General features: G+C 35.1%; 1 protein-coding gene across 13 annotated transcripts in view; it reads left to right on the top strand.

Moving 5' to 3' along the window:
- HDAC4 (histone deacetylase 4) overlaps positions 1-22,408 on the top strand; it is a 304,732-nt gene that overhangs the window by 261,002 nt on the left and 21,322 nt on the right. For 9 of the 13 annotated variants that reach the window (XM_074114818.1, XM_074114820.1, XM_074114826.1 and 6 more), the window contains 3 exons: positions 3,123-3,227; positions 7,003-7,110; positions 19,817-19,954. In XM_074114818.1, the coding sequence (XP_073970919.1) occupies positions 3,123-3,227; positions 7,003-7,110; positions 19,817-19,954 (351 nt within the window). The remainder of the gene's footprint in view (positions 1-3,122; positions 3,228-7,002; positions 7,111-19,816; positions 19,955-22,408) is intronic. The other 4 variants (XM_074114828.1, XM_074114829.1, XM_074114830.1 and 1 more) reach the window with 1 other exon arrangement.

Consider the following 22,408-nt stretch of genomic DNA (forward strand, 5'->3'; position numbering starts at 1 on the left):
TTCCGAGAGGTCAATGACGTATGCGGTCTGGCGATGTCGTGGTGGGAGACGACACCTTTACAATTTGCCAATTCTAGACGTTTTGTTTGCGGATTGCATGGTCCAATTTGGTTAACTGCAAGCAATATGCGATTGAATCAATTGTTTTGCCTGACGGTAACAGCTCGTTATAGATGGATACCTTTATAATCCCACCATACGGAGAGCAAGATCTTCTTCGGATGCAATTCCGCCTTCGAGCTTGTTTGCCGGGGCTCACTGCAGTGCTTCCATGATATTTTACGTACTACATTATCGTAGACGATCCATTTTTCATCTCCCGTTACCATCCGCTTTAAAAATGGATCTTTTTTTGACGTTTCCGCAACGTATGGCAAATGGATGTGCGAGTGGTTAAGTTGGCCTTGGTTAATTCATGCGGTACCCAAACTTTGAGCCGAGAAACGTATTCCAGCCGGTGCAAATGGTTTACGGCGCTCGTATGGGATATCTCGGTCGGGTGACCGGAGAGGAGCGCATCATTAAATGTCAAAATCTTCAGAACGCAATTTGGCAAACCACTTTTGGCATACACATTCTGTTAAGGCATCATCACCATGTGTACACAACATATCTTTTTATTAGCCTCTGCAGCTCCTTTGCCCTTTTTTAAAATAATAGAGCAAAATATAATGAAAATGCACTTTATTTTCTTCCATCTTTACAGCTACGCAGCAAGCACAATAGTAATGTTTGTTAAACCGAAAGTCATAGAAAGGTTACGCTTACCATTATCTTTCAAATGAACAATCGAGTTGTGCGCTTGCGTCGAAAATGAAAAAAGAAAATCAGGAATCTGTACCAAAATAAAAACCGAACGAACTTATTTGCCAACCCAATAGAAAGACTTTTTTTGGGGGGGGGGTGGCTTTACTCCCCACTATTATTCACTATTTTCTTACATTTTGGTGACGTTTTAACCCTCCATTGGTCAACTTCATGCACAAATAAAGCAATTCCACGGTACATTAATTATTACAACTTTAATATCTTCAGTTTTAGAATATCAAGTTTAAGTGATTGCTGTTTATTTTTCATTTCCGAATTAATGTCTTCAGAAAATGAAAATATATTTTTCCCGTTTGTTTTTTGAAAAGATAATCATCAATTATCTTAATTTCTACATAAAATAAATTAAAAAGAACAACATAAAAGATTAATTACAAACAAAACAAATCTACAAAGAAAGCTGTGAAGAGATCAAATAAATAAGTTTATTTTAAAAATAGGAACCAATAAGAAATGTATAAATGAAATGGTATTTTAAAACAAACTAGTTAGAATTAATAATTCTAAAGATAAAAGGGAGGACAGAACAAAAACGAGAACAGATGCTGTTTATATTCAAAGTGAATGCTTGAATATATATATTTATACCAAATAAATAAATAAAATGTTTGGAAGGCGATGTAAGTTTATCGGAGACCCAGAATAGATTAAAAGAGATGTGTGGTGTGTTATTTGGCTCCATTAATAGTATTTGTATTTTCTAGGGTTATTTGTATTTTCTAGTTACAGACGGTCGGTTATGGCTGTTTGTATTATATGTGTATGTACTATTTGGGACCAACACGTTGTCAGAGATCTTATAGCAAAGGACTATGAATCTATATGTGCGTGCTATTTTTTGGTTGTTCAGAACTATTTTCTCGTTCAAAACTAATTTATAATGTATTTATATATTCTCTATCGTTTTTTTTGTTGATTATATGGTATGAATATACAGGGTGTTCATTTTAAAGCGGCTCAAATGCATTTCATGCTTAAACGGTTAATCTGAGCAAAAAATGGTAGAGGAAAAATTTGTTGCCCGTCACCTCTAGTTTCATATACACAGTTTTAAAGAGTATAAAAAGTTATAAAAGAAACCGGAAACCTCAATTCGATATCTTCAAAATTAAAGGTGCTAGGCCATTTCGAAATCTGGTATTTATTAATCATATTTCAAATTTTTTAACTTGTTATCAAAGAGAAAGAAGAGCACGCGATAGGTCATTTTTTATGTATTTTTTCATCCCCTTTCTACTAAAAATATTGCGAAAGCAGTAAAGCTAGTATTTTTCTTAATATCGGGGAAATAAGTCGTTTTCCGAGTGATTTTTCTAAGAAAAATCAAATGTTAAGAGCTTTAGATGTTCTCAAGCATACACAAAATGTCTAAAAATTAATTTTACATCTTTTAGAAGGTTTAATAATTATTTGGTAATTTTGGGAGAGAGTTGCGTTTAATTACCAAAAAAAAATTGGAAACCTCCTGCCACATATTTAAGTGATCAATATCTTTCATGTAAAGGATCAAACTTATTCCTTTAATTTATCAAATAATGCACTTTACGCAGCTTGTGCAGCGCCTTCAAAGGTGCCTCCTCAGATACAGAGATCACCTGTCCTAAAAAGTTAAAGTAATTGTAATTGCCTGCCTATTTTTTCAGGCGGGCTTTACATCCGACTACCAAATTAGAGGGTCGTGGACGGCAAACATACTTTACTGTAAATTTCTGTTATTAACCATTAAATAAAATCCAAGGCCTAAGACTTGAAATCGAACCCAGTACCACAATACACATTAGCTTCACAGTTCTCGCCTCTAAAACGCTCGGCTATCGTGGCGCCTTAGTTTCAACTAAAATTTCAAGCATAAATCGGTTCTACATCGTGACTTTTTTTCAATTTTTTGAAAATAATGTTCTTATTTCATTTGCAGAAAAAAACAAAAAAAAACTATATTTTGATTAAGGGAACCCTACTTAATGTAGAAGCCATTTTAAGTGATGAGTTAAGTTGTAGTTAAGCACTAGGTAACTAAGTTTTGAAGTGTCTCTCAGACTAGTTCACTAATAACGTTAGTCTAAGTACCAAATTTAAATCTACTGTGCGTTCATCTTGTGTATTAGGATTTCTGAAGGGCTCTCTGATACCTTTTAGAAGGGTGACGTAATCTCCTCTATGCACTTTTCTTTTTGTATGTAAGATGAATCTGAAGAACTAACTGTGTAGTAGATTTAAAGATAATAATTTTAAAAAAGAAGTCAAATTAGTAAAAGCAATATTACAATTGTGATTACCTCTGCCCCTATTTTAAGGTGTCTGCCCCCTCGCATCCTCTGAAGTTGGACCTAACGCGAGATCATCCACACTACATGGTTAGAACATCGCCACTGGACAACATCAATCACCAAAGATATTTGGTTAGAATATAAAAATATGTTTATAAGAATTAACATTTTTAGTTTATTGATTTCATTTCTTCTGTATGTTATTTTCTTGTTCTTATTTCTTATTAATTATGCAGAATTTAGGTGGTGATTTTGGTGTTCAAAAAAAAATTGGATTGTATCCGTATGGATTTTGTAACCATCACTGGGTTCTTTATTCGAGCTTCTCAAAGCTGGATTCATGTTAAACAGTTCTTTTAGTCAAAGATAGATTAATAAACAACTCATTTTCGTGTACTTGTTGTCGGAATTATTATTAATAACTATAGTGCATTGATAGCTGGAAGTCATTGGCTCCCGGAGCCAATTTCTCCTTGTACTACCGGTCTACCAACAGCTAGATTCGAACCTCTGAGCTAATCTTTTTCCCTTAATTACTATTTTTAGGATTTCCTTTCCTCGGTAAATAAGGAACTTTAATATTTACAAGATTTGGGAATTGTGGCTCTCGCGAATAGACCACGCTTTCGGCTACAACTTCTTCTGCACAGGACCCCTCTTATAAAACAACAGGAGTAAAGGACATGCTTCCAGGCTTTTCCTTATTTCCCAACTGATGTCTTCCCTCAAATCTTAGGGCTCAAGTTTTTCTTCCGTTATTATCCCTCCTATTAGCATGAAAATGTTAGTAATTTTTTTTTTTTAATTTTTGTAACTCAAATGAAATGGGAGAAACTAGCAATTCTGATTTTTTTTTTCCATTCAGAATTCCATAAAATCCATAAATTTAAGTTTGATTTTTTATCCTGTCACAGCCCGCTTTATTTCTGACTGGTTTCAAATTCGGAATATCAGTAAAATATAGAACTGAGCATGCTCCATTTTTATTAATAATTATTAGTTCATAAAGTTATTTATTAATACAAAAATTCCTACACGGCCGTAGTTATTATAGAATAATTTATAACCACACGATCAGTTTTACTGTAAAAAATAACTTTTTTCTTTTTTCTATGTAGATCCATAATTCATTGAAATCACGCGAAGTTTTTTATTTTTGTAAACAATTGGACAGGTGAAAAAATAACCTTCTTCGGGGTTACCAATGAGAACTGTTATTGAAAAATACCGGAATGATTTATTTTATTTTTTGTTTTTTGTTTTAATACAACCGACGGTACATTCTGTAGGGCTTGTCTGACAGCTTTTTTGGTCTTAATGTCTGTAGAAGCCCGCGGCTTTGTTCTTAGGTGGTCCTCCGTTGTACATTCTTGGACTGTAGATATCGATAATAATGTTGTTAAATATATTTTCTGAACTACTTACAGTAATTTTTTTAAGTAATGTTGGTTATCCTCGTTTACCAACTCAATTAGCTACTAATGTTGCATCCTGGACTTAGCACAGCGATGTAAGTGGGAGCATAGATAGAGAAAACGGTTAAGAAAAGACTATGCACAATTAGAAAACTGTACTAGGTTAGGTAAATTGAAGAAAACTCGACTATCTTACCCTGTGATTGTGTCTAAAATGAAAGATAGTAAAAATAGAAAGAAGTTAGCGAATTAAGCAATGCTTTTAAGTTTTGGCTTCAAGCAAGAGTGCCGCTTTTCGGTAATTGTTTCATCTCCAGCCTTTTTTTTTGGTTTTGCTATCTCTTCTGCGGCCACTATGGTAGGGTCGAAACTATGTCCCCTAAGTCTGTGGGTAGTGGGAGAAGCTGAATTATAAGGTTAGACCCCTTTCTTTACGAGGGTCCTTTGAAAAGTCCGTGCAAAGTCAGAGAGATAGCACCACTGGCGCTTATCGAGGTTATGTTTAGTTAGTAGCATCTCTTGGAAGAACACACACCAAGTTTCAGCCAGATCGGTCTATTTCTTTGTGTTTGGCATTCGTTTGAATCGAGGAAGTCGAGTGATTTTCAAAAAATGGACGAAAAAGAATTTCGTGTGTTGATTAAACACTACTTTATGAAAGGCAAAACGCCTCAGGAGACTAAAGAGAAGCTTGATAAACATTATGGTGACTCGATTAGAACAGTTTATAAGTGGTTTCAAAATTTTCGGAGTGGCCATATGGCGCTGAACGTTCTGGACGCCTTGTTGAGGTTACTACTCCAGAAATCATTGATAAAATCCATGATATGGTGATGGATGACAGAAGAGTGAAGGTGCGTGAGGTGGCTAGTGCTGTCGGCATCTCTAATGAACGGGTACATAATATTTTGCATCAACATTTGGACATGACAAAGCTATCCGCAAGATGGGTGCCGCGATTGCTCACGCTTGACCAAAAACGAAATCGTGTGAAGTGTTGCAAGGACGGTTTGCAGCTGTTCCAGAAGAATCCGCAGAACTTTAAGCGTCGTTTCGTCACTGTGGATGAAACCTGGATACATCACTACACTCCTGAGACCAAAGAACAATCTAAATAATGGGTTACCAAGGGGGAATCTGCGCCAAAAAAGGCGAAGACCGTTCCTTCGGCCGGTAAGATTATGGCGACTATCTTTTGGGATTCGCAAGGAATAATCCTCATCGACTATCTGGAAAAGGGTAAAACTATTACAGGTGCATATTATTCATCGTTATTGGACCGTTTGAAAACCGAGCTGCAAGAAAAACGCCCACGATTGGCCCACAAAAAAGTCCTTTTCCATCACGACAACGCACCAGCTCACACCTCAGCAGTTGTGGTCGCAACATTAATGGAAATAGGGTTCCAACTCGTTTCACATCCCCCCTATTCTCCAGACTTGGCTCCCTCGGACTACTATTTGTTCCCCAATATGAAGAAATGGCTGGCGGGAAAAAGATTTTATTCAAACGAGGAGGTGATTGCAGAAACGAATGGCTATTTTTCAGACTTGGACAAATCCTATTATTCGGAAGGGATCAACAAACTAGAGCAGCGTTGGACGAAGTGTACAAGCCTAAAAGGAGACTATGTTGAAAAATAAAAAAGGTTTACCCCAAAAAATTAAGTAGTTTTTATTTTTGCACGGACTTTTTAAACGACCCTCGTAAGTTAACGACTTCCTTTCATTTGAAGTTTCCTTTGAAGGAAAAGGTAGCTACGAACTCTGGTTTAAACTTTCCAGAATCCCATAATGGAAATTACTACTTTTTGGACAAGCTAGAAAAAGAAAAGCCGCCTAAAAGGTCTTGGATCTTTCCAGAGCTATTTAATCTTGTTGATCATAACAATCTTTTCTATTACTTTACTAGAGGTAGAAGAAAACTCTTGCCTTCAAGGATCACATAGGACCTCACTTTGCAGTAGGACTGTAGAAACTGTATACAACTGTGAGATAAGTTAGGTGTCCGAGTGAAGGCAACCTAGCCTAGAGAAGAAGACAATCCGGCCAACATCTTCAGCATTGTATCGCTTTTAGAACCCAAATAGAGGAAGTCAGAAGAATTCATATTTGTAGAAGCGTAGTTCTTAAGTTAGGGTACTATTTTCTACTTCATACTCGAATCGATGATCTGTTAACAGCTTCCATTGAAGAAAAGATCTGGATTATATATTCAGGACACTGTTCAAAGCTTAATCCGAATAGAGTCACAGAAAGTTGCGGACATAATCCTGAAGAATGTCCTATTCTTTCAGTGTCCGACTTTTACAGGATCATTAACAATCCTAGCTTTCTTAACAGTTTTCTAAAATTTTGTTTTAAAAGGTGTTAGTTAAATTTTATTATTTTATTGTTCTTGTTTATTAATAATAATAATATCTGTAATAAATAATTTTATAATAAATGTTTTAATTAATAAATTACTAATTGTAGATTTTGTTTTTGTTACAGTTGAAGAAACAACAGCAAATCCAAGAACAGATATTGTTGCAACATTTCCAGGCTCAACGGCAACAATTAGCCCAACAGCATGAACAACAAATGCGCGCGCATCTGAAAGTAAGTTCCCTATTATTTCCAATTTGGGTAATAATTCCATGCCATATTTTTGGAAATTGAGGTCTCTCAATAATTTCTACGTTTTACGGTCCTTTGAGTCCAAAAACAACAATAATAATAATAATATAGGGAAGGGATTAGCTATGCGGTTAGCATACTGGACTCCCACGCGGAGGTCCCGGGTTCGAATCCAGCAGCTGACCCTTAGATTTTCTCTTCCGAGGAGCTTCTTACAGCTCACTGTCCGGTGATGGACAGTGTTGTCTGTAACGAGAGAACACGGTCCGGAGGCCGGCAGTGCACTGGAAAAAGCTCCGGGCGCTAATAACCTCAGCTGTTGATGCGCCAAAAAAAAAAATAATAATAATAATAATAATTAGTGGTATTCGTCAAATTCAATCTGGAGTTTAGGTTCCTCCCAGTAGTTGGACCTGGAATAAAGTATTTAATAAAATTTTTGCTCCAAATTTCAACAATTTGGATTCTAATAATTTGTTCCTAAAATTTCAGAACAAAAAATTGTATTTTTTATAAATGTACAACTAACAATTGCTTTGTAACTCTTATTTTATTTTTAATTTTTATTCGGTTAAACCGGATGTAACATTTCCGTCGAATGATACAAATTAGACAGGTCTCTGACCCTCAATTTACATACGAGGGTCGTTTGAAAAGTCCGTGCAAAAATAAAAACTACTTAATTTTTTGGGGTAAACCTTTTTTATTTTTCAACATAGTCTCCTTTTAGGCTTATACACTTCGTCCAACGCTGCTCTAGTTTGTTGATCCCTTCCGAATAATAGGATTTGTCCAAGTCTGAAAAATAGCCATTCGTTTCTGCAATCACCTCCTCGTTTGAATAAAATCTTTTTCCCGCCAGCCATTTCTTCATATTGGGGAACAAATAGTAGTCCGAGGGAGCCAAGTCTGGAGAATAGGGGGGATGTGAAACGAGTTGGAACCCTATTTCCATTAATTTTGCGACCACAACTGCTGAGGTGTGAGCTGGTGCGTTGTCGTGATGGAAAAGGACTTTTTTGTGGGCCAATCGTGGGCGTTTTTCTTGCAGCTCGGTTTTCAAACGGTCCGATAACGATGAATAATATGCACCTGTAATAGTTTTACCCTTTTCCAGATAGTCGATGAGGATTATTCCTTGTGAATCCCAAAAGACAGTCGCCATAATCTTTCCGGCCGAAGGAACGGTCTTCGCCTTTTTTGGCGTAGATTCCCCCTTGGTAACCCATTGTTTAGATTGTTCTTTGGTCTCAGGAATGTAGTGATGTATCCATGTTTCATCCACAGTGACGAAACGACGCTTAAAGTCCTGCGGATTCTTCTGGAACAGCTGCAAACCGTCCTTGCAACACTTCACACGATTTCGTTTTTGGTCATGCGTGAGCAATCGCGGCACCCATCTTGCGGATAGCTTTGTCATGTCCAAATGTTGATGCAAAATATTATGTACCCGTTCATTCGAGATGCCCACAGCACTAGCAATCTCACGCACCTTCACTCTACTGTCATCCATCACCATATCATGGATTTTATCAATGATTTCTGGAGTAGTAACCTCAACAGGGCGTCCAGAACGTTCAGCGTCACTTGTGCCCATATGGCCACTCCGAAAATTTTGAAACCACTTATAAACTATTCTAATCGAAGGTGCAGAGTCACCATAATGTTTATCAAGCTTCTCTTTAGTCTCCTGAGGCGTTTTGCCTTTCATAAAGTAGTGTTTAATCAACACACGAAATTCTTTTTCGTCCATTTTTTGAAAATCACTCGACTTCCTCGATTCAAACGAATGCCAAACACAAAGAAATAGACCGATCTGGCTGAAACTTGGTGTGTGTTCTTCCAAGAGATGCTACTAACTAAACATAACCTTGATACGCGCCAGTAGAGCTATCTCTCTGACTTTGCACGGACTTTTCAAACGACTCTCGTACAAAATAAAGAAAGTGTAATCCACCAATTTTATTTCTGAACGTTATGATTAAATTGTATTACCTTAAATTGATGAGGATTATTTGATTATGGAACCCATGATTTAGGAAATCAGAGGAGAGAGTTCCGATTATCTATTTTGTTATCTTTGAGAGTGGCGGATGGACATAAAGCGAGTGGGGTTAGTTCCAGTCTGAGCTAGGGACCTGTTCCTGTACCAAGATAAAGATGAGACGCATTTCAAACAAATGCGCAAACTACCAAAATATCTTTATTCGAGTTACTTCAGATAGTACCTGATTCTCTTTTCTTACTTCTGCCTAGGTAAAGGACTAGCTGAGTGTTTAGCGTATTTGATTCCCATGCGGAGATCCTTAGGTTCGAATCCAGCTGGTTAGCCTTTGGATTGTCTCTTTCTAGAAGCTTCTTACAGCTTACTATGGATTGGTGTTGTCTATAATTGAAAGTACACTGGCCCAGAGGCTGAAATTTCCTATCAAGCAAAGTTCTTTGCGACATTTTTCAAAAAAAATAACTATGTAATTAGCATTTTCCACCAGTCTACAATTCTAAGGTATGTAATGCAGCTAGATTCGCGTCTAATATTTTCGAATACTGCCGAAGATAGCCGAAAGTTATCGTCTTCGGATCTTCAAGACAGTCTACGAGTCGAAACAGTTAAAGCACAATAATAAACAGACAAACTGCGCAAATGGCGCATGTAGAATAACAACAGCATTTTGGTTTCCTCTATTCGTAGAACACGTAAAAATAAAAAAAATGATTTAACAAATCTACATTCGCTCAGCCTTGAAGAGCTAATAGGATGTGCTACTACGTCATTGCCAGCAAATGGCTACTAAATTTCTTATTTCCTATTTACCGGCCTTTCTTCTTCGCCCTGAATGTCTCACGTTGCGCTGCATACCATTCTATCAGAATCAGGCTGTTACGTTTCTGCGGGTATATTTTATAAAATTTCTTGTGGCAAATCCATTATCCACTTCAATTGTGCGTTTTACTGCTGCTTAGATTTATTATTCTTTGGTCCTCCCACAGCGCTAGTAAACTTCTTAGAGATTTACTTTGTTAGTTCGTATTTTTTTTTTAATTTTGTGGTCAACGACCAGTTTTAGGCATAATGCATAACCATCTAGAATAAAGATTCTCAAACTTATTCCGTGTACCGCCCCATTTTGAGAATCAATCATTTTCTAGTGCCCTCTAAATTTTTAACGTTACCGCCTCTTAAAAAGTCACACTCGCAATCATTACTTTAATTTAATTATAGCGAGCCCATTTGAGTCTTATCCTGTTTCCGAGTTCGAACTTACATTTTAAATGAGGCTGTGTTCTAATGAGAGCAATAAAACGCAACTTTATAAATAATATTTAGAAAAAATTGGTATTCAAATTAAGACAAACATTTCAATTTAAATTTTAAAACTAATCTAATTTGAAGGAATGAATCTGATGATCTTTAACAAGTTTTGTTAATATCAGGCTCGAATTTACTCAAAAAAACAGCCGTAAGTCACCCGCGTTCGGTAAAATGCAAACGATTTCTCTTTCTAGTTAACAGTGTTGCCTCAGCACTAAATCCACGTTCACACAAAATACGATGATAAGAAGGCTATAAAAAAATCGTCGAACAATCGACCACAATCCAGGGTTTAATTGCGGCATTGGCTCTGGTAGCCCAAAATTAACGAAAAAACGATATAAAAAACAACTAAATAATCGATGTAGGTAGGCTTTGATTTTAGTTCAAAGTATTAGAAAAACACAAATCAGTCATCGTTCCTCTTAAACCGCTTCAATAAGCTATACCCCCAAATTTTCTCTTCAGGCACTTTACCGCTTCCTTGTAGGTCTCAAGGAGGGCGTTATCTCCCACTTTGGGAAAGACTGATCTAGAAGATCTAAAATCTAGAAGATGAGCAACCTCCTTGAAACTTTAGCCTTAGACAAAATTAAATAGGGTCATTTTGAAAAAAAAAGAATCTAAAATGAGCTTAGAATATTTAAATAAACAAAATACAAAAGAAACTAGGCCAAATAACCGGAATAACTAAAAAATTAGCATCCTAAATTATTTTTTCTTGTTATTCCAATACTTTATTCTATTTTAGCTATAAATATAGTTCACTAGATTAGATAATACATTAGCTGCAACGCTTGTGATATTTGTATCGTAGTAGAAATTAATCTATCAACATGGATATATGTCAAGTTGGAGTGTCTGTCACCCTAAATTCAGTTGACAATGTCCTGCCGTTATCCAACGACACTGCTTTTCTAAATTTAGTACCAATATCTTCGGTCAAAATGGTGTTTTCCAAGTCAGTTTACTGCTAGATATTTTTTTGTAGGTTAAAATTTGTGTATAGTTTTTTTTAAATTCCCTTAGTTTGTTTTTGTATTTAGAAAATTTGTTTATAGGGGCATTATTTTAGTATATTCGAATACTTTTTAAGTAAGCTGTCCTCTAAAATAGACTATCAAGCGGAGCATCTAATCAGAATGAGCTATTCTTTGTTTTATACATTTAGTATAAGTTAGAAATGACAAAAGTTATTTGGTGTTAACATGCAAACCACTTTCTAGTTCTAAAACTTTCGTGAATTAACGAAATAATATAAATTCATCTATTTAAGGTTTAGATCACGGCGATCTAAAACTTCTATTGGGGCTCCCATCATTTCCTGTGTTTCCTGTCTAAAATGAGTGTGTGCGCGTGTGAAGATTTGGTGTTTTTGGAGCTAGAATTTGTAATAGGCCGCCATTTTTTTTTGCGGGGTATTCTGCACTATAATTAGTTTTATTGTGACGTTCCTCCACTAGTGTCAGGTGAACCTTTTAGTATTTCCTGTGATGATGCTATTCGCCCAGGAGTTCTTGGGAAATTTTAGTTGGAGAGAAGTCGGCATCAGTAACGGAGGATAATATCCACTTCCTTTTGCTAGCTAACCTTCTGCCATCCAAGTCCCCAACGCTTTTCATTTGTTTTAAGGATGGCTACCATTAATCCGAAGTTAGTCAAGCTCCAACTGGGGAAGTTTTAGGACGAGAGTGTAGCTAGAGTCACCCTGGTGACCCTCTCCACACACACACACACACACACCCAAATTCCGAAATTGGAACTCCCACGTGTGGAAGTGTTCTAAAAGGGTATAAATCCCCCAAGACCCAGGTAAGCGTATGCCCAGGTAAGTGGCATTTTCTGGTGCTATAACCATCTTCCTATTTCCCAGTATGTTCTAGTGTGGAACATCAAGTTCAACCAACTAGACACTCTGGTTATAGGCCGCCATGACCTAAAATTTAAAATCTAAGTCACAGTTCTCCTAATTCCTTAGCACACTGTGATTGGAGTAAAGAAGTCAGAGCTTAAATTAGGCAGATCAGTGGTCTGCCACATGAGGACCTTTGGCATCAGAGAAGTTGTGCAAAATCAACTTTGTTCCATTGAAAATAGGGAGCAATACATGCATTCCAAAATGAAAAACTCAATTTTGAACATTTATTTCAATTTATCTACATATTACACGTAAACGGATAGCGTAAGTGGTTAGATTAGACTGGATTTCGACGCGGAGATCCCGGGTTCGAATCCTGCTGCTGACCCATAGATATCCCTCTTCTCAGGGAGCTTCTTACAGCTCACTGTCCCGGTGATGGACAGTGTTTTCTGAGAACACTGTACGGAGCACTGTGCACTATAAAGTGCTCCGGGCGCCAATAACCTCAGATATTGACGCGCCTTAAATCTTTAAAAAAATAATAATAATAATTACACTTAAATATTGGCTTAGAAATAGTCGAAATTTATTTTTAAAATTGAGAGAAAACTTTTTTAAAAAACATTTATTTTAAGCATTGGCGTTTTATGTTTTTGTATGTTTCTTTAAACTCAAAAAGAAAGTATATTTCAAAGTAATGCCAACATAAAAAAAATAGTGAACGGAAGTTAAAATGTTTATATAGTAGTTAAAAATTTTAAGTTTTTGTTTTTTATGTTATGATTTGTGAGAAGTATTGCAACGTGGTTTATTTTTTCCAGTTTTTAGTGGTAGTGATAATGTTTTTTTGCTTGTTAGTTTGGTGAAATTTAATTTACTATATTTAATGCTTTTGTTTTTACAAAGTTTCCAAATTTAGAATAGTTTTTTATTAGTTTGTGAGGTTGACCTTGGTTTTAGACAATAATAGACAATCCTCACACGTGTGTGCATGTCAGTTCAATATTAAATGAAGGAAAATTACTTTGGCTCAGCTGAGATGGGAATTGATTCAATCTAGGGAGCTTTGAGAAATGAATATGCTAACTTTTTCAAGAGCTTTTCTAAAAATTCTCGGATATAATAATAATAATAATAATAAAGTCTTTATTAAATTATTACACAGATTAAACAAAATACAAATTTTCTGGCGACGGACATACTCATGGTCATGACGACCGTCTGAGAGTTGTCTTGCAAATAAACTTCTTTAATATGATCTATTTTTTTTAAATTCAATTTTCTGACAAAATAAATAATTAAATAAATAAATATTTAAATAAAAACCAAAAGAAACAAATAAATACCTAAATAAATAAGAAAAACAGAGGAATGAAAAAGCAAAACAAAATGACAAGGAGAGAAGAAAAAAAAGAAAAAGAAAAAATCAATTGTAGACATGAAACAGAAGTTTTTTAAAATTAAAGTGAAAAGAATATTTAACGAAAAAACATGCAAACATAATATTTCAGAGATTTAAACAAAACTAATCTTTGGCCTCTAATAGTTGAATTCATTCACTAACATGTATCTATACGCCCAGGCCCGTTTACAATATTTAACCAAATTCGTCCAATTATTTCCATTTAAAATTGTTATAAATTCATCATACGTAAACAGTTTTTTAATAAAGTATTGAACTCTAAATTCTCGTAGGATTGGGCAAATAGCTATGAAATGAAAAACATCCTCAATTCTTTCATCAAGATTACACAGTGAGCATAATTTAATTCTAGCACCAAAAGAGTATTTATTTAAATATAATAATTCCCCCCTACATTTAATTACTCGGATATTTGCTAAGGGCTCAGGTTATTTTAAAGTGTTGTAGGGTTGCTGGAAAGTATAATTGGTTTTTATTTGTGTACAAGATTAGAAATATGAATAGTGGATCACTTGAAATCAGCAACTGAGCTCTTTGAAGTCTTAAGCGTTCGAAACAGACAACAATTTACATTTAGAATGACAAAACCTTAAGAAAACTATATTATAAAAGAAACGGTAGGGATTTAGCCCTCTTTCTAAGAAACCTTACAGCTTACTGTGCGACGATAATGTTGTCTGAAGTGAGAGAAAACTAACTAAAGACCGGGCCAGTGCCCTGAAAAAAAGCTTCGGGTTCCAATAAAGATGAGGGCGGATCTTAATTTGTTAGAAAAAAAAAGTAATAAAAGTAAAAAAAAAATTAGAACATTTCATGACAAAAAAATGTGATAATAATAACAAAAACCAAAGAAGAACATCCAATGATGATACCTCAAAACAGAAAAGACATAATTATTTGAAATCAAATATATAGTAAGAAGACTATATCAAGAAGGCAACGGCATCAGCCGCCATTGATGTCACCAATGTCCATAACCTGTTCATATTAGCAAAACCTTCCTATTAACAGGTAGCACGTCCACGCCATAACGTTTAGCAATGAAAGAAGGATTAGTACACTTTAAACAAGTGATTGTGGTGTGAATCTTCATTGAAGAAAAGTAGTTAGTATTAGTGCTGAAAATCAGATAACTTTTCAAAGTAAATTATTTAGAAGATTCTTGGAAAGAGATACATATGTGAGAAGCTCAGATAGCAAGTTGAATGATGATAAGGTAAATTGTATGTATTGATTGAAATATATTTATTTAGTAAAACCTATTTTTCTATTACGTTCTCCAGTTCTCCAGTTCGGTCTAAAAACAGAACCGAATTGAATAAGACTTACTATTGCTCGTTTATTACTCATTAATAAAAAAAGTTATACAATATTCTTTTAATAAATTTGAAAAACATAGTTTTAAAAAGAAAAATAACAAAAAAGAGTTGATTCCACTTGTTTCACAAAACACAAGTTAATTAGTTACATCCTTTTCAAGTTATAACTAGACACTATGTTTCTGACCCCCACCAGTTTTACCATACTAAATATAACCTAAACATAAACTAGTCTCTTAACAAGAAATAAAACTTGGACTATTTTCTATATTCTTTCTCGATTGACTAAACATTTTATAGAATTATGTTCCTGTGTGATGGAAGTTTTTTTGTAGCATTTTTAGTTGAAAATTTAGTTGAAATTATTATTTTAAAAAAATGGTTTTGTGTGCTCTACTTTTCTTCAATTGAAAGTTGTGAAGAGACAGCATAAACTGGACTAAGGTCATACTGTGGGCTAAATGTAAGCCATATTTATTTTATAGACTAATCCGTGTTTAATCTTAGCCGTGACATTGATCCATCTAACAAGGTTAAAGAATTATTTATATTTTGTTTTGTTTTTTTAAAGGCGGAAACTTTCAACGATTATCAGTGTACTTTTTTAGGATTCTTCTTGTTGTTTCTTTTTTTAATCTACGTCAGTCGATACTAGTTTTACCATTTCCCACCAAGCAGCCAAATGTAATGGTAGAGTTTCTTTGCTATTTGTGGCGTCGCAAGACAGAACCACTGTTACACTGTGGTGGCACTGTGGAACCCCCCCAATCCAACATCAATGTTTCTGCAAGTAATCTAAAAACTGTAGTCCCTTCGATTCCGGTTGTTAGCATATCCATCTCCAGCATTCAACTGGCTGTACCATTTCTATCGTGTGTTGCCGATTACATAGAAAGAGCATCCTTATTATTGATGGTAACTAAAATTTTCAAGCCTTATCGCCCAGGCTATCAATTCCAACTTCACAAAATTTGCGCTTGAGGTTTACACCAACCTTAAATATTCTGGGGCTGACGAACACTGCTTCAGATCTTATTTAAATATTTATCAGTTGCATAATTTGTGTAGATGCAGTTCCAATGTCTTTAGGTAAAATTATATTTGCTCGAAAATAGCCTTGATAGTTATGGATGTTCATAAAGTTTTCGCTAAATTAACCAAACTTACGCTGCCAATATTTAAATAAATCCTATCAGAAGGAACAAAACTTTTTTTTTTACTGAATCGGTAATTGATCGCTTCACAGACCTTTGCTTGCAATTTACTTTTTATAATATCACTTTATCCAACGAAGAAAGAATTATTTTACGAAGAATCTTGTGCATAATTTTGTGATTATAAAATAAAACCTTCAATCTGCCATTAGTTGAGAATAATTAGGTTTCCTTGCAGTAGTATTCAACAAACTGCTTCAAATCATCAATACTTTTGACTTCACTTTAATATTGTTAGTTTCAAAAGATATTGAAAGTAATATTGACTGTTTGGGGCTCTCACATTATCCCAAGGATTTGTTTCTCTCTCTTTGTTCCCTGGAAAAGTCAATTACCTATTGCTTAACCTAAGTAAATCCCCCAGATCTACCACTCACTGCAGGCCCTAAATACTTTATGTGAGCACTTGAGGTCTTATATTATACTTAGGATGGAAGATTTGCGAGGAATCGGTCAAATAAAACAACTCGTCTTTTTGCCAACGTTTCGACAAATATATTGCCCTCTTCAGGGCCTGGATATTACAAATACAAAACAATTTACAGAGTCAGTAACATAGAAAAAACAGTAATACAAAAATAAACAGTAAAATACAATAAATTCTTTATAATTATTGAAAACTTACGTGGCTATGCGGGTTGGTTGAGTTACAGAAACTAAGAGCCAGAAAGGGAGAAGCAGGTATATATATACAGATATAGCGGGACTTACACGGTAATTACAATTGGACAGATACAATAGACTAGTTACAACAAAAGAGTAAATACAATAAATATTGGGAAATTTCTTTAAACAACAAAAACCGTTAAACACAAAACACAGGAGAACCAAATAACCCTTATGCACTAAATAACAAATAACCAAAAGATTTGAAGTAAATTTAAAAAACCCAGCAATAATTTTTTTTTTTTTTTTTTTTTTAATTTGTTAAGTTACACCAGCGCTAGATGCACTATTAGTAACAATGTCAATAACTGATACCACTACAAACTCCACTAATTGAGGGGAGAAGTTACCCAGTGATAACACTCCCTAAGTCATCTCTAGGATTAGCTACTCTCCTCAGAAGAGAGAAAATCGCGAGACCACTGGCGTTTTAATCGTCTGAGAGGAAGATCTGGATGGTGATGAGATGATAAGTGGCGGATAAGAGGATTGGAATGAGAGTGCATGTTCTGATGAAAACTTTTCTAGCGAGTTCGTGCAACCTGACCAACAAACGGAATTTCCAGGTCTGTGTGGATGGTTAGATTAGAAACATAAAATGGAGCGTTAACGATAGTGCGGAGAATTTTAGACTGAAGAGATTGAATTCGTTGAAGATTGGAGCGTTTCGTTGAACCCCACAGTTCAATACCGTACGTCCAGGCGGGTTTTAGTGTGGAATTGTAAATCAGTCGTTTGTTATTAAGTGAAAGTTTTGAACGTTGGTCTAGAAGTCTTTTAAGTAGTCGATAACGCCTGTTAACTTCAGTTCGTTTAAGTCGTGTGTGCGGGTTCCAAGTCAGTCTTTTGTCTAAATAAAGCCCAAGATAACGGACAACATTGGCAGGAGGAATTGGAATTGAGTCATAGAAGATCGGAGGAAGAGTGATGCGGCGGAGAGTAAAAGTAATATTTTGAGATTTGGTTTCATTTAACTTGATTTTCCATTTTTTAAACCATTCCTCAAGAGAAAAGAGATGTGTTTGAAGGTTTCTATGTGAAGTTACCGGATCAATGTGAGGAGAAAGTATAGCGGTATCATCTGCATAAGTTAGAAGGACAGTTTCAGGATGGATTGGTATGTCTGCTGTGTATATAACATATAGGATAGGTCCTAAGATGCTTCCTTGAGGAACACCCGCTTCAATGCGATGTTTAGCTGAATACGATGTCCCGATTTGAATTTGAAAATGACGATCAGACAAATAGGATTTCAAGATGAGGAAGTGAGTGAACGGAAGAATGCCCTTGAGTTTCCAGAGCAAGCCCGGGTGCCAAACCCGATCGAAGGCTTGCTTCACATCGAGAAAGACACCCGAGCAACACTCTTTCTTCTCAAGGGAGGATGAAATCGTGTCTACCACTCGATGGCACTGTTGTACAGTAGAGTGTTGTCGCCTAAATCCAAATTGATGGTCTGGAATAATTTTAGAGGATTCGAGTATGGGAAGAATTTGTTTTAAAAGAAGTTTCTCAAGAATTTTGCCAAGAATTGGCAGTAGACTAATTGGTCGGTAAGAAGAAGAAAGATGAAGTGGCTTGTTAGGTTTAGGAATAGGGTAAATTAAGGAGGATTTCCATAGAATCGGGAAGTAAGTTGTTCTTAGTACTGAATTGTAGATAGTAGTTAAGAGGACTATTGCTTTTTTGGGAAGACGTCGGAGAATTTTAGCAGTTATGAGATCAGGGCCAGGGGCTTTCTTAAGAGAGAGATGTTTAATGATAAATAGAATGTCAGAAGGAGTGAAATGTTTCGGTGGTAAGGAGAGAGGAAGAGGTAGGTCAAGATCTGATCGTAAGGATTCGTGGAATGAAGTATTGATCATATCTTGATGAGGGGTAAAAACTGAGGAAAAATGAGAGGCAAACAAGGAAGCTTTGTCTTCGTCAGATGCAGCCCAAGAGCCGTCAACACGACGGAGAGGTGTTGGAGTGGTTTTGTAAGACAAGATTTTCTTAGTAGCAGTCCAAAGCGAGTTCCAGCAATAATTATGTACAAAATTTTGGATATCTATTTATTTTTTAATGATAAAATTGTAGCAGTTGGCTAAATTTGACGTGTCTGTCCTAAAGTTAACTGTGTTGTTCTGTTTTACTATGTGGCACATTTCAAGAAAATTTCGCTTATAATGGTTTTTTCCCCTATCGATTACTGTCACATTCTGAAAGTCAAAGTTGTGTTTGTTGTCAATGTGGTGTCTAAGTAGCGCGGTGGAATTGTCTTTATTTGACCGATTCCTCGCAAATCTTCCATCCTAAGTTTTAACAATTTGCGGTCACGAAAACTATATAGTCTTATATTATATTGAAACGAAATGTCTACCAATATGTCAGAATGAAAGATATTTTTAAAAAACTCCAAATTTGTGAACAAATTTATCAATTCAACTGTATTATTTATAGAAAGTGTAAATGGCGCTGGTATTTACACATCAGACAAAATAAAAAAAATGTATGCTAAATTTGTTTGAAAGGTCGTAATAACATGTATTGACCTATAACTCTGAAATTATTTTCATGTCTTTTCAGTATGCAACTAACCTTTAGGTTGTGGTTTGCATATTTTTAGATATTTTCAAAGGTTGCAATAAAATAAAACCATTATTTCCTGTCACAATGATGCAATGCATTTATTATGTATTATTTTATTTATTTTAGTAAAGTTTAAAATGAAAGAGATTGGGATATTGAGGAGCGCTCAATAATTTTTTTTTAATTCCAAGAGAATCAATCAAAAGTCGAAAACTAACCCATCATTCTAAAGATGGACGGTTTTGGAACATACTATTATTATTTCTTTTTTTTTAGCCCAATATTTTTTATTCTAAAATTAATTACAAACAAACATTCTAGGAGTTATGGGAGAAGCAGAAAGTTGCCGAAGAGCAAGAAAGAGAAGCTCGAGAAAAAGAAAGATTGGAAAGCTTTAAAAAGAAAGGCAAACATGAACAAAGCGCTGTGGCATCTTCTGAAGTCAAACAAAAATTACAGGTCAGTTTTTATTTATTTATTTTAATTTTTTAAATTGTTTATTATATCCATTGAAAAATCACGTGATTAATGTCAGCTGACCACACTTATAAGAATGCTCTGATGTAGGTTATCTAATTATTAGTGTAGGTTATCTTTTTCTTTTTTTAATATCTGTACCTCGGAAGGAAAAGGCACCATGTCCATTTTTTTCAATTTTCAGATTTTGGCATCATTCTACAAATTTTTTGTTGCTCTTTCCACAGGTGTAAAGCATTATGACCTATGTTTACTATTAAGCGATTTATGTATTTTTAAAAAGCGCTATGATACTTCATTACTTAAGGGTAAAAGGCACTACATGGGCATACATTTTTTTCACAATGGAGATCAAAATAAAATATTTTAAAATATGGGAGTTAAAGTGGCCATACCAACTATAATAATTACGGTGAGAAGTACAGGAAAGAGTATAACCGGAAAAGTGGAACAAAAAATGAATTTGGAAAAATATCTTTATTTGGCTCCCCTGTAAAATTTACTTTTTGTGACATGGTGCCTTTTCCTTCCGAGGTACAGTAATTATCTTTGTTGTGAATTTGTGAAGTAGTTGCTTTTGTTGTCGTGATAGATGTAATTTACTTACCAAAATGTTCGGATAACTTTTTTTTTAAAAAAAGAGTTGATAATGTTGTGAATGTTCGGAATGATGTACCGAAGGTTTTTTTGTAGAGGCTTTTGAAACAGCATTCTCTGGGTAGGTTTCTGAGTAAAATTTAGTAAAACAAATACTAAGTAATAATATTTTGAGAATGTTAGTGAAAGTCTATTTCGTAAGGAAACAACTAAGAAGGTATTAGGGAGCTATTTCCTTTCATCTAAACCTTATCGAATAGCAACGCAGTTGATCTGGTAAACGAACTTAGACACCTCTCAATTATTCTTAAGAATCTGAAGAAAAGTTCTAGAATAAAACTTGACGTATCCTCCTCCACAATTCTACAGATTCTGTGGAAGGTTTTATTCTGTCTTAGTGTATTTAGTCTGGACAAATCAATACTTCTAGGTAATTGTTTTAATGGCTTAGTAATGATGGATAGGTTGATGATGTGATGTACTAGAAGATTCGTTGCTGTACCTTACTGTACTAGATGATTCATTGTTGTATGTTACCTTACTGTACCAGAAGTTTCATTGCTGAACCTTACTGTACTAGAAGTTTCATTGCTGTACCTTACTGTACTAGAAGATTCATTGCTGTATCTTACTGTACTAGATGATTCATTGCTGTATGTTACCTTACTGTACCAGAAGTTTCATTGCTGAACCTTACTGTACTAGAAGTTTCATTGCTGTACCTTACTGTACTAGAAGATTTATTGCTGTACCTACTGTACTAGAAGTTTCATTGCTGTACCTTACTGTACTAGAAGTTTCACTGCTGTACTTTACTGTACTAGAAGTTTCATTGCTGTACCTTACTGTACTAGAAGATTCATTGCTTACCTTACCGTACTAGAAGATTCATTGTTGTACCTTACTCGCAAACACTGACCGTATTTATATAAATTAAAAGACCAAGCGAATAATATATTTGTAATATTGTATATGTATTATTCGTAATAGGTCTGTTTTATTAAAGTGCATACACAAATTTGGCTAGGCGTTTTATTCGTTTAACGTAATATAGAGAAATTTGCGTAAAATTCTGTTTCGCTTAGAGATCTAAAGATTTTTAGCTTAAACTTCTGAAACTTCTTGAGACGATTCCTGGCGAAATGTTGCATTCTTCTTGGTGTAGGAGAAAAAAGAAGAAAGAATTTTTGCTCATCAACTTGTTCGGCTTTATCAGCACGGATTGATCCAAGCTATAGATGAATAGTGCTTATCCTCTCAATGCCAAACCATTTGGCAGGAAAGCTTTGTTTGAAAGGACAGATTTCTAGACTTACAAGGGTTTTTATTCCCACTTTAGGTTCCAGTGCCGGTGAACAAGGTTCGTCCCAATATTCAATCTTACTCTTAAGCTAAGTCCACATTGCGCCAGAAGGTTAAAAAAAAAAAAAAAAAAAAAAAACATGTAAGGGACTGTTAGCAGTTCTTTGGCTGTGACTATTGTGTAAGGAACTTTCATTAGATGTTAATTTCAACAGCTCCAAGATAATGAGTCAATCCTCTGGAGTTTCAACTCCAGGCTCACGAGCTGCGGAAAAGTTTAGTGGTATTCATGACCTCGTTCAGATGTAGAGGAACCTTCTTTTTTTTAGTGTAGTGTGTGCTAATCTAGTGCCCAGGGACAAGGCTATCCTACCTGTTAAGTTTTCCTCCAGATATTGATTTTATCCCATCATAGCAGGCGTGTTTTCCTCGTTGCGATTAACGCTGTGACCAACTATAAATTTTTCTTCATAGCGCATGTAAAGTGGTCTTCACAACAATCTGTCCCTACTTCTTTGAAGTTCATCTCCAGTTAGG

This window comes from Rhodnius prolixus, unplaced genomic scaffold (genome assembly GCF_049639745.1).
Source record: "Rhodnius prolixus isolate KJV_2025 unplaced genomic scaffold, Rpr scaffold_7, whole genome shotgun sequence".
Classification (NCBI taxonomy): Eukaryota; Metazoa; Arthropoda; class Insecta; order Hemiptera; family Reduviidae; genus Rhodnius; species Rhodnius prolixus.